General features: G+C 53.9%; 7 protein-coding genes across 7 annotated transcripts; 4 read left to right on the forward strand and 3 right to left on the reverse strand.

Annotated features, from left to right (window-relative positions):
• Nucleotides 1-213: 213 nt before the first annotated feature.
• Nucleotides 214-543, forward strand: IAQ61_009164 (uncharacterized protein; the record flags this gene model as incomplete). Its single annotated transcript, XM_066098286.1, has 1 exon — nucleotides 214-543. The coding sequence occupies one exon, from the start codon at nucleotides 214-216 to the stop codon at nucleotides 541-543; it is 330 nt and encodes a 109-aa protein (XP_065951925.1).
• Nucleotides 544-816: 273 nt separating this feature from the next.
• Nucleotides 817-1,341, forward strand: IAQ61_009165 (uncharacterized protein; the record flags this gene model as incomplete). The annotated part of the gene is made up of 1 exon (XM_066098287.1): nucleotides 817-1,341. The coding sequence occupies one exon, from the start codon at nucleotides 817-819 to the stop codon at nucleotides 1,339-1,341; it is 525 nt and encodes a 174-aa protein (XP_065951926.1).
• An 18-nt stretch (nucleotides 1,342-1,359) lies between these two features.
• Nucleotides 1,360-4,118, reverse strand: IAQ61_009166 (uncharacterized protein; the record flags this gene model as incomplete). Its single annotated transcript, XM_066098288.1, has 4 exons — nucleotides 1,360-1,472; nucleotides 1,557-1,585; nucleotides 1,691-3,953; nucleotides 4,037-4,118. The coding sequence occupies 4 exons, from the start codon at nucleotides 4,116-4,118 to the stop codon at nucleotides 1,360-1,362; spliced, it is 2,487 nt and encodes an 828-aa protein (XP_065951927.1).
• An 880-nt stretch (nucleotides 4,119-4,998) lies between these two features.
• IAQ61_009167 (uncharacterized protein) lies at nucleotides 4,999-5,304 on the forward strand (the record flags this gene model as incomplete). Its single annotated transcript, XM_066098289.1, has 1 exon — nucleotides 4,999-5,304. One exon carries the CDS (start codon nucleotides 4,999-5,001, stop codon nucleotides 5,302-5,304), a length of 306 nt encoding a protein of 101 aa, XP_065951928.1.
• A 584-nt stretch (nucleotides 5,305-5,888) lies between these two features.
• On the reverse strand, nucleotides 5,889-8,159 carry IAQ61_009168 (uncharacterized protein; the record flags this gene model as incomplete). The annotated part of the gene is made up of 1 exon (XM_003836791.2): nucleotides 5,889-8,159. The coding sequence occupies one exon, from the start codon at nucleotides 8,157-8,159 to the stop codon at nucleotides 5,889-5,891; it is 2,271 nt and encodes a 756-aa protein (XP_003836839.2).
• A 1,038-nt stretch (nucleotides 8,160-9,197) lies between these two features.
• IAQ61_009169 (uncharacterized protein) lies at nucleotides 9,198-9,495 on the forward strand (the record flags this gene model as incomplete). Its single annotated transcript, XM_003836792.2, has 2 exons — nucleotides 9,198-9,285; nucleotides 9,398-9,495. Coding segments are annotated over 2 exons (186 nt in total), but the record flags the coding sequence as incomplete, so codon positions are not given.
• Nucleotides 9,496-11,271: 1,776 nt separating this feature from the next.
• On the reverse strand, nucleotides 11,272-11,565 carry IAQ61_009170 (uncharacterized protein; the record flags this gene model as incomplete). The annotated part of the gene is made up of 1 exon (XM_003836793.1): nucleotides 11,272-11,565. One exon carries the CDS (start codon nucleotides 11,563-11,565, stop codon nucleotides 11,272-11,274), a length of 294 nt encoding a protein of 97 aa, XP_003836841.1.
• Nucleotides 11,566-11,850: the final 285 nt, after the last annotated feature.

Genomic DNA, 11,850 nt, shown 5'->3' on the forward strand with positions numbered 1-11,850 from the left:
CGACTAAAGCGGCGTGGCGGGGTGTCATCTAGCTACTTCACCACCACCACCACCACTACTACTACTCCTACATACTCTTACCACCACCACCAAACTTCACACAACAACATCCTCGCTCAATCTTCCCTCTCTTCTCCCTTTTCCCCTTCTTCCCCCCCTCCCTTCTTCCCCCCTCCCTTCTTCCCCCCCCCCCCAAAAAAAAACAAACCCACAATGCCCACCCCAACCGCAACCTACACCTCCCCCCCCACCCCCCCCACCAAACTCTATCCCACCAGCTCTGGCCCCTCCTCGCCCTCCAACCTACCCTCCAGCTCCTCCAGCCCCTCCAGCCTGCCCTCCGACCCATCCAGCTCCCCCAACGAACGCACCACCCACCTCCAAACCCTCCAAACACACCTCCGCGCCCTGCAGCGCAGCGTAAACGATTTCCTGACTGAGAAGATGGAGTCGGATTTGGATGGGAGGGGTGGGGGGAACAAGGATGGTGATAGGGAAGAGGAGGAAATGTATGGGGAGGAAGTTTATGGGGAGGAGGATTGATGGATGGATGGATTGATTGAATGGTCGAAACGATGGGATGTGGAATATTCGCAATGTACATTACAGGGAAAGGGGGCCAGGGAAAGGGGGCTATGTGATCTCCCTCTCCCAAACCAACCCATCCCCTCCCTACCGCCACCCCCCACCACCACCATTCCGCCCAACACTCCCCCCCTGCCCCGCCCCCCCCCTCAAACACCCACTATGCACAACCCCATCATCCGGATAAACGCGAATCGCCGCCCTCCCAAACCGCTTATAACAAACCGCACAATGTCTCTCCAAATCCACCACAACCCTGCGATTCAACCCCCCCGGCCTCGCCTTCCCATCCCGACCCACCCGCCCCTCACCCAGCAGCAGCGCAGCCTCGACCCGCGCCTTGTCGACGGCGCGCAACTGCGCAACGATGCGCTCCTCGTTGAGCGTCGAGTTGGCGGCCCGGATGCGGCCGAAGAAGTAGGATTCCAAGTTGCGGACGGGGAGGGTCGGGGGGATGAGGTCGAGGGTTGTGGAGGCGGGGAGGCGGGCGCCGTGTTTGGAGAGGAGGTCGAGGGCCGGGGGCCAGTTTGGTTTGTGGGGGGGTGGGGGGGTGAGGTAGAGGGCGAGGAGGATGTGGTAGATGGAGGGGTCTGCATCTTCGGTTGTACGTGTGGATGGTGTCGAGGTGGTGGGTTGGTGGGTTGTTGTTGGGGCGTCGGGGGTTGGGGATGTGATGAAGATTTGGTTGCAGTATCTGGTGGTACTCGTCAGAGAGGGGGGTTGTTCTTGGGCAGGCCGATGCTTGTGAATGAATGAATGGGAAGGGGGAATAACTTACTCCTCTGCTTTCTGATAGTCCTGCAACTGAAACACATAAATGGCAAGCGCCTGTTTATGCTGTCCCATCTTACTCAACACAATCGCCCTCGCCTCGTAGTAATCCGGATCTTAACACACACCATTAGTCAGTTTCCCATCATCCAAAAAGATCCTAGAAAAGAAAAGAAAAGAGAAAAAAAGGTAAAACATACCATTCCCCGGCAACTGCTGAAACACACGACTCTTGTTATAATTCGCACTCGTCCTCAAAAACCGCTGCAACCTCTCCCTCCACTCCGCCCTCTCCCTCTCCCCACCCCCAAACTCCCCCTCCCCCTTCCTCAACCGCTCCAAAAACAAATCGACCAACCGCTGATGAAACTCGGGATTCAAATCATTCAGCTCCTCAATCACATGTTCGAGGTAAGCAACGGCCAACTTGACATCAATCTTTTGCAAAAATTCCAACACCTGGTTGCGCGGCAGCGTCTCCGCATTCTCCGAGTCGGCGAGGAAGACTTCCATGCCGAGATCTGGGTCGACGCGGAGCGGCCACTCTGCGAATTCGAGAATCAGGTCAATCATCTCGGGCGGCAGTTGTTGGAGGTAGCCGACGGTGCGCTGGGGACCTTGGAGTGCCGGCGCAACCTCCTCGTCCGCCTCGTTCTTGCCGAATTTCTCCAGGAGCTCGAGGGCCTGGCGATGGAGACCCTTGCCATGCAAAAAGTCGATTAAATCCGCATACCGGCCCGTTTCGTACAGCTTCTCCTGCACAACGTCGGGCTCGCAAAAGTTGGGGAGGCGGAAGAGCGAGCCTGCAAGACTAGGGCTGGCAATCATGTAGGCACGAAATAGGGCGGTGTCGACGAGTTGCGCGACGGAGAGCAGTTGGGCTTTCCAGTCCATGTCGCCGTCTCCTGGGATGGGGTGTGCAGATTCGTGGATGAGGTAGTAGAACGGCGGCTTTTCCGCTTCCAGTTGGGAGCTACTAGGCGTGGGGAGAGGTTCTTTGAGATTACCGTCCGTATCAATGTACCGCTTGATCTGGACACGGCACTGGGCAAGGAATTGTTGGAGACCCCTGACCGAGTTGATAAAGTCTTTATCTTGGATGGCCTTTTCGGGCGGAGGCGTGTCGGTGGTGCGCTTCTTGACGCTCGAGGTCTCGGCTGCGTCGTCTTTGACAGAGGATGCGCGAACAGAGACGGTGTCTGAGTCTACCTTTTTGTGTCCGACAAGGCGGCCCATCATCGAACGGCCAATGGTCGACACGGCGCCAGGTGCCGCATCTTTGGGGTCGTTGTCCTTCCTTTCCATGGTTGGTTCTTCTTCGTCGGCCACGCTACCATCACCCTTGACGCTCTCTTCTGGTGCCAAATTCCCCGCAATGGATCTGGGGTATAACGCAATGACTCGCTCAGGTGGCGCTCGGGCGTCTGTGAACAGCTCCATAGCCTCTTGATACTTTTTATGATCAAACAGAGCATGTGCTTTGAGCATGCGAATCTCACGCACCCGCTCTTCCTTGTCCAACAATAGCGTGTCTTCCAGCATGTTCAGCAGAGAGAGCGCCTCGTCGTAACGTCCATTTGCGACTAGTTGGTCAATCTGCGTCTCGTAACTTTGTGCTCCCATGCGCCATATGCACCGGTCGCTCGCCACCAAGAATCCCTTGCCAGCATGTGCTAAGCTGATATTTGGCTGTGGTACATGAAGAAAATTGACGTTTGGCAATGATATCGACTGCAACAGACTGAGTGTGTCCGGGTTTCTAATCTCAAGACTGCCCTTTGAGGGAGGATTGAGCGCCAGCATGTACGGATACGAGTATGCGATGGTTTCCGGTGCAGCCTGCCACGGTACCTGTCGTCGATCGAGCGCATTGCCGTCCGTGTCGATGAACAGACTGTTCACATCCTTGGCGAGCAACATTTCACCCTCTCCCAGTCGTGTCGCTAATGGCTTTGGCACCCAGCTGCCCATGCCCATGTACCCCATCCCAGACGAAGACACGGCGCCAAAGCGAGCGCCGCCCTGCACACCTGCCTCGCCCAACGCACCTGGCTTGATGATGTCTTGTACCTCTTGTGTCTCAATATTCACCATGACAAAGCCGGGGTCCATTCCTGCTACAATCTTGGTACCCGTTGCCCACGTCAAGCTCTTGACCGAGGCGATGAGCGATATTTCGACCGCATCGCCCGTGACTTCCATATCCTGCCATGTCCACAATATAATCTTTCGCTTGACCGCAACGGCTAGCCGGCTGACTATCGACGGTATACCTGTCGAGGGGTCCTTGACGATATTACTAGCCGCAGCGAACGTCGTCGCACCTCGAGTCTTCTCCAACTTTTCCTGCAGCGCATAGGTTTGGATGTCGTGGATCGAGACATAGTTGTCCGACAGCGAGACAAGGATATTGGCTTCTTTAATTATAGCAAGCTGTTGTATAGGGCGCCGCGAGAACTTTTCCTCCTCGCGCAAGAGGTCCGCGGCTTTCGGTTTCGGGGTGGGTGCTTCGGGCTCGTCGACATTATGGTCGCCGTTCTGCTTCTGCTCCGGGTCGGGGTCCTCAATCTGGTCGTTGACACGATAGATGCGCAGAGCTCCAGTGTTCAAGCCGACAAGCACGCGATCGCCTGGTAGTTGTTAACATCATGTCTCCGTATAGGTGGCATTTCTTTGGTACCATAGGCGAGTATGGACTCGATCTTGGACTTGTCGCGCTGCTTGAGTTCGACCAGGGGCCGAGCGGTAAAGGCTGAGAGCATGATGGCGTCAGACTATATTTGTAGTCATCTGGGGATTATGTTGCCGCTATTGCGACAATGGTTGCGCGACGTGAGAGAGCTTCATGAAGTGTGATGCCTGTCCATCTTGGAGTAGGAGCCTCGGAGCATCGTCATTGCCCGCGGTAGAAGCTTTGACCAACACGACCACATCACTACGACATGGTACGTGCATTCACTGTGCTGTCCAAGGCATGACCCACTCGAATCTGCAGATTATTACGCTTTCATATGTTAGATGCACATGAAACCCAATGATAAGTATTTAGTACATCTATCTACTACGATCTACGGGCGCTCTGCCAGATTAATAGGCCTTTTAGAACGAACGAACATGATGAGAGTGAGTGTTGCTGTTTGAGCGAGTGTAGAACGTGTACAAAAACAAACGTGCAAAGTGATACAAAAGGATAAAGGGGAAGGAACTTTGATTACTGCTATCAACGGCTCCTGTCAAGAAACGTAGGGAACCGTCTCTTCCCCCCGATTTTTGCACCCATAGACAAAAGATACTCTTCGAGCAACCTGGTGCCCAGCACATAATCCTTGGGCGATTTGGCATCCAACACCACTCTCGAAAATCTGCCTGTTCAGCTAGTCCCGGGCGCAAGCGCCAACACAGGATCAACTCAAACGGCGCGAAAAGAAAAAATCGCAGCTAATAACCAACCCTTCATCCAAAGGACGAGGATTCTTCAAACCGTACAAGACAAACACATCCATGTCGACCTTCAACTCAACATGTCCTCGCTCTCTTCCCTACTGGCCCTCCAGCGTAGAGAAGAGAGAGACAAGGGCAGGAGGAAGGCAACAACGCTTGTTACCAATCAGCAAACACAGCCTCTCCGACTTTCCCCCTCCCATGGCCACAGCGGGTGCGCAATGCATACAAGAAAAAGCCAAAAGGGCCAGGGGGAGGGTGCTTAAATGGAAGACAAAGGAGAGGAGTGGCGAAAGAGCGAGTCATATCCACATATCGCCGGCTCTATCACAGCAAACACAAACCCAAACACTCGAGCGATATCGCAGCCTTGACTGCACATCCGTTTCAACGTCCCATGTGAGGGTCAGACCTCCATCTGCAGACGCGCACCGAGCGGGCAAGCCACAGCAGGGCACGGTACTTGCAGAGGGAAACGTGATGCAAGCGCTCGCAAGGGACGCCTAGGATGGAGAAGGGCAAATGTGCGCGAGTGAGGGAGGGCTGCGAGGAAGAACGGGCTTAAGGGACCTCGGGAACAGACATACTCAAGGAGATATAACACGCCTCATCAAGTGATGGAAGAGGGTGCCTTTGTACACGGAACTTCCTTTCAAGAAAAATTTGACCTGGATGAAAAAGGATGAAATCGGGGTGTACAAAACACAGCTATTCGCTGTCACTCTTTAAGCAATGAGGGGATATCAATCCAACGCGCAGCCCGCAAGGCAGAGCACATGACGAACGGAAAACACAGATACTACAAGGAAAAATTGACAGGATATTGTAGAATATAAAACACCAAACACGAATACTTCGTGGAGTAGCGAAAAAGGAAATCGCTTCATCAACACAGAGGTATCGTGTTAGCTCACGCTTTTCAGGGAGCTAAAAACTTCAGAGAACCAAATTTCAAGTCTGAGCGATTACGACTCATATCGCAAGGTCGATGGTGGCGGTACGCAGCCCAACATCCAACCGGTAGACATCAGAAGACAAAAGTCGGCGGTCTGATGGCTGCATGGTTTGGGAGGCGAAATGCCGGTAAAAACTTAGTTGTAGGGATTGTGGGTTCGCTTTTCAGGGTGGAGCTGGTCCGAGAAGGGATTTGGATTGTCGTTGACAGGCGAAGGATCGGCGAGCTGTCCATAGCTGCTTACACGGAGGTGACCAGGGCGAGAAGACTCGGTGATTGCATGCGCGCCAACACTGCCAACCTTTTCAGTTGGAGGCTCGGCATCGTGCTCGAATGTCGAGAAAGGTCGGGGTGCTAGCGTATAAGGCGCTGCTTTGTTGACATTGTAGTTGTTGGCGACGTACGAAGGAGGCGCGGCAGCGGGGTAGTCTTGTGCCTTGTGCTGGGTCTCGATGGGAGAGTCGACGGCATAGGGGTTTCTACCCATTTTTGAGTCATCGCGGCGGAACAGATGAGTGGAGGCATAGATGAGGCCACCGAGGGCGATGAAGAGCCAGATGAGGATCATAGCGGTGGAGATGAGTGCTTCTTGACGAATGCCACTCATGAGTTTCTCAATGACACGATTGACTGCTTCTGTAATCTCATCTTTTGCTTTGCCGCTAGGGTTCGCAAGTAGTTCGGCAGCAGAGTCTGAGCCGCTGTTCTCGGCGAGGGCACCAATAGACAAGGTGTCGTTTGCGACGCCTGGGAAGGAGATGTGCGCATGCTCTTGGACCCAGGTGAGACCGTTTTGGAAACTAGCAATCTTCAGCCCGATGAGACAGTTGAGGACTTCCTTGATTGGATCGTAGAGAACCGTGCCGCCGAACGTGTCGTTGAGGGTCTTGCTCATCTTGCTCACGAAGCCGTTGAGGGTGTTGTTGACTGCAGTCGTACTGGTGTTTACCCAGCCGAAAATGTCGTCGTTCATTTCGCTGTCGAGCTTCCCAATGGCGCTATTGACGCCTTGAGACCACGACATGGACGCGTTGTTGAGTGACGTAACGACTTTTCCGGCAAAATCAGCGACTTGCGACGTGAGCTCGGGGGTCTTGTCCTGGATAGCCTTCAAAAGCAGGTATTGACAGAAGCAGGCAAAGAGTCCGGCGAGACCGAGAGACAGTAGGAACAACATGGGGACGGAAGTGGCGTAGGCCCAAGTCCAGCGCATGACAGCTTGTCGACGCGCTGAGCCAAATCGCCTACCGAACCACAGACCGATACCGGAAGAGGTTGGGCGAGAAGCGAGATAGACGACGTCCATTGCGTCGTGGCCCTCTGCGAACAGTGCAGCGCGTTCTTGCATCTTGCGGTATCGACGAACTTCCATCCATGCCATGGGTACACAAACAAGGATGGCGAGGGCGATGAGCACACCGAGCCCAATCTTCCGTGCGTTGTAGGCAAGCTCGATGAGATCATCGAAGAATTGGTTGATGCCATTGCCTTCGGAGCAAAAGGTAAGTGCTTCCTTCTGTGGCACGGGGAGTACTTGTCGGTCGAACTCAAATGTGTCCATGCCCTTGATGAGCTTCTTGACCTCCTCAAAGGGCGTGCGAATGAGGTTGTCGGTGAAATTCTGCACCTCTGTAAAGGTTGGAATGGACTGGTTGAGCTTGTTGAGGCCTTCCTGCATGTCTGGGGGAAGCTCGAGCGCCTTCAACTTGTTGATCTGTTCGTCCAGATTGATAGTCGGCTTGTTGAAGCCAGGCAAGTTGAAGTTGATCTTGTCCATGATGGAGTTGATGCCGTCCGTTACCGACTTGACGGCATTGCCCATGTCGTTTGTGACTTCTTCGATTGTCTCATCGAGTTGTTTGTTGATGGCCTCTCCGATTTCGACGGCGGCGTGAAGGCTACCGCTGACAGCGAGGGTGATTAGGCAGAGATACGTGCTGGTCATCATGTGAATGACAAAGAGGATGATCTCCTCGACACCCGTGACGCTCATCTCCAACATGGTCATGAGGCCACTGACAGCCTTTTCGATTCCGGAAGCCGTCATTTCGTTGACGCCTTTGCTCATGTAGTGAGGCATAGAGGCCATGGAGCTGCCGATGCTCTCGACCTGGGTGCAAGCACTGAGGGCTTCGCGACGAGCAGAAGTGAGACTTGCGTCGGTGCTTGCAATGGCGAGAAGTAGTCGGACGAGGACCAGGAGTAGTAGAATCGTCCAGCGATTGATCCATATTTGCGAGAGCCTAGCTCGAAGACCGAGGTAAGGTTTGAAGTTTGGTGTCTGGTTTAGGGTAGGTAGTGGTGCATCTTGCGGTGGGTAGTAGTCTCGCATCTCATGACTATCGCCAGCGGACATAGATGGAGGCACAGTTGGGAAGGGTTGCTGTTGGTTCGCAGAGGAAGTCATCATGTCTGTGTATGCGTGCGAAACGCGGTCTATCGAGAACGTTAGACTGGCGGGGTGGTTTGACAGGCAAGTAAAAAAAAAGGCGAAAGTGGATGCGTGTAGAGACCGGAGGTGGGAATTTGAGAGACAGGCCAGCCAGGTCAAGGGTATCTTCCAGAGATGGAGCGTGAAGGAGAAAAGAAAAGGTTAGATATTAAGTGATTTGATAAAGTGAACAATAGATGACCAAAGAAAAGTCCAACGCTCCGTACAATGCAATAAAGGAAGAAGAACAGGTGTGAAGAGACGAGGTGAAGGGAGTCAGGTGGGCGGGACGTTGTGAATATCTACTCTCACAATGACTGGCCTCACGTGAATGGAGGAAGACGTACCGCGAGGAAGCGAGGACCCGTTGCAGGCCTCTCTAGAGGTACAGGCATGGTGGACCCGAGAGAGAGCCTGCACGACCTGGCCGTTTCAGCAAAGCATAGACTTGGATGAGGCTCTAGGGAAAACAGGAGATTCCGGGGGTGGTGGTGGCCGAAATAGGCGCCCGTGGAGGTGGAGCAAGCCACTCCCGACCAGTCATTTGCTTGTCAGACGGACGGGCTGGGGAAGAGGTAAAACGAAACGCTGGAAGGGGAAAGCGTGAGGGCGTTTGTTATTTTGGGCGTTGCCGATGCTCGAGTGGTTGTGGGTACGTGAAGTAGGTTGCAGTGTCTGAGCGGGCATCGTATTGTTCCACGACTTGCGCTCATAGGGTCCACGACGACGCGCGCACGACGATGGCGGGCAGGCGAGCTGGTCGATGACATGAGGGTTATACGGTGGGGGTGAACAGCTCACACGACGGCTGACGGTCATGACGGGTCCGTCGCCGTGATGAAAAGATTGTCGAGCGCAAGGGAACACGACCTCTGCACTGCACACGAGGGGTGGCAGGCAGAGGAGGTGCTCATCTCACCAGAGATGCGCAAGGCAAGGCCACGGTTTTGTAGGTTGTGCCCACCTCCCCCCCCCCCCCCCACCATTTGCCACTTTGCCTTGTTTTTCTTGCAGCTCACGAGGACGTCATCTCAGATGTTCAACGTGGAGTACCGTAGGATGGTCTCGCATTTGTGTCGCACTGCTATCGGTCCGTGCCATGGTCTGTCTCTCTCTCTCTCTCTCTCTCTCTCCTTCTTCTCCTTCTTCTTCTTCTTCTTCTTCTTCTTCTCCTCCTCCTCCTCCTCCTCCTCCTCCTCCTCCTTCTTTCTCAGGTGTCACCTGTCACTGCGCTCAAGTCCGTCTCCGCTACGATCCAAATATAGAGACATGTACCATCGACAGGCGCCCCGGTCAGCGGGTCCAACACTGACGGCAACGAAAGAAAAGGCCACGGACTATAGTACCATGTAGGAGTATACCCCCACCGTGCCAAAGAGCTGGTCAAGAAGCGCTGGCGGCTGGCCCCGCCCCCTCGAAGAGAGAAATGGCCCGAGCTCGACCCAGGGAAGTTGTGCAGGTTGGCGACCAATCATCGCTCTAAGCGGCCCCGGAGCCTCAAACACGCCTTCCTTGCTCATCCCAACTTCATCTCGTCCTCTCTCCTCTCTCTCTTCGCCTCTTTGGCAGTCCAACCCCCCCCCCCCCCCGCCTCCATGCCATCCTCTTTGCTTTCACTCGTGTGCCCGCCTTGATTCACCCGTACATCTACCATTCAACCATATAGCACGCTACCATATTCAAAATTCGAGAAATACCTGTTGGACAAGTGCTTCGTCCCTTGGTGATGCCGTTGTCATGATAGCCCATTCTCTACCTCAAAACAGGGCCCCCCCCCCCTTCCCCATCTCCTCAAAGAAGAAAAAAAGACTGCCCCTTCTAGTATCCATGATCAAGTCAAGTGACAGGTAAACACTACTCACCATGAGAAGGACATTCGGTCGGTCGGTCCCACGGGATACGCATGTGTTGCTACTGATTGACTGCCATCACCGTCACCCGCCTTCGCCCCACCCGTTGTCGCCGCACTGATGAGCAGCTTTACATACTGTCGAAACAAGGCTGCATCGGCAGCTTGGTACATTAAAAAAAATAACTCTCTCCAAAAAGAGCTACTCGGACGAAGATGCATCATTCAGATGGCTACTGCTCCTGCGTACTCTCGTAGTTCCCCTGGCAAGAAGGCGCACGGCAAGTGCGTGCAACAGCAGCTCCAACTCGCCACCATCTTCATCCCATCTTCCCCTCATTCTCTTTCCCTCTCTCTTTCTCCACCCATTCTCTCTTCTTCTCTGCCTAACCTTCTGTGCCGGATGAGTCATTTTCTTGCGACAACGCCGGTCGTTGTTTGCTTCCCTTGAATCAAGTTTTTTTTTATATTTATTTCTCGTGGACGTGCGAGAGGGCGCTGCTAGGCTACTACCATCTGTGCTCTCTGGCTCCGTTTTCCAGGGTCCTGGGCATTCTGTTTGTCATTCGCTCTTAGTGCTGTCCGCTCACCACATCTTCACGTCGCCCACCACCCAAATTTTCTTCCTCCCCCTCTCTCCTCGACCGGCATCCTCTTCATCTCTATTCCCTGTCTTTGCAGCCGCTGGTTTCGCTTTTCAATCCACCGCCCGACGCTCACCGTTCGACTGATTTCCTACCCTCTTGTTGCTCTCGTATAGACTCACTTTCTGGCGGCGCCGCCAAATCTGTATCGCAACCAGCTTGCACTCTTCAAGCGTAACGTCTACCCAGTCAGGCGCGAGCAGCCTCTCTCGGCTATAGTATCGCCTTTCGAGCTCTCACTACACCGCCAAAGTCGCCGCCTGACCAAATTTGGTGTACGTTTACTTCTCCGCCAAACGCCTAGTCCAGGCCGCTCATACGGGGGACAATAGATCAGGCCCTACACGTTAGACTTTACCTTTCATCCAAGGCAGACGTTTTCGGCAACTTATAGACCTTTGGTAATATTCTTATTGTGCCACACGGTAGCCTAGGCTCACGGGACGGTTAGTGAAGAGCAGGCTCCACACTTATATCCTGATCTCAGCTACCACTTTGAAATCTCCCAATCGCAATAGTTGAGTCTCACGAGTATCGCATTCACGCATTTACTTACCGCGCCCAGGCGAGACATTAATACTGCAAATACCGCTACCTACCGATCCTGCACACTGTCGCCGTGAGCTACCCCGACCAATACGGCCTTGAAATACCAGGTAAGTGTCTCCATTGTTATGGGATTTACCCTTGAAAGCATGCCATTGGTGTTGGGAGGCGGTGTCGACCTGTTGACCCCGCACGCTCGTTTATTGGCTTGCTCCTGGATCGAGGCCAACACGCAGCCATCCATTTCCCTCAAAGTGATGGTAGTAGCATGAGCAGAGCGACCCCACTCGAGCACTGTCGGTGACACGCGCGTCGTGACACGAGCTAGCATGAAGCGAGCCATGGCTAATGTTTACTCAGAGACGGTAGGAATCTTTGGCTTCTCATCATTGGAACGACTTCTCTTTCTTTCTCGCTCTCTCTCTCGATCCCTCTATCTCTATCTCTCTTTCTCCCGTTTTCTCTTTCGCTCTCTCTCAGTTGGTACCCCGCCTCCGGCCGATGAAACCCGGTCTTCAAATCGAACATCACTTCTCACATCTGACAGCATCTCCTCGACATCTGCTGGACTCTTTCAGAACGCCTCTTCTCCGTCGACCCTTGTGCTTCACAACGACCGGCTTCTACT

The sequence above is a fragment of the Plenodomus lingam genome (assembly GCF_022343315.1).
Source record: "Plenodomus lingam strain CAN1 chromosome Unknown contig_5, whole genome shotgun sequence".
Taxonomy (NCBI): domain Eukaryota; kingdom Fungi; phylum Ascomycota; class Dothideomycetes; order Pleosporales; family Leptosphaeriaceae; genus Plenodomus; species Plenodomus lingam.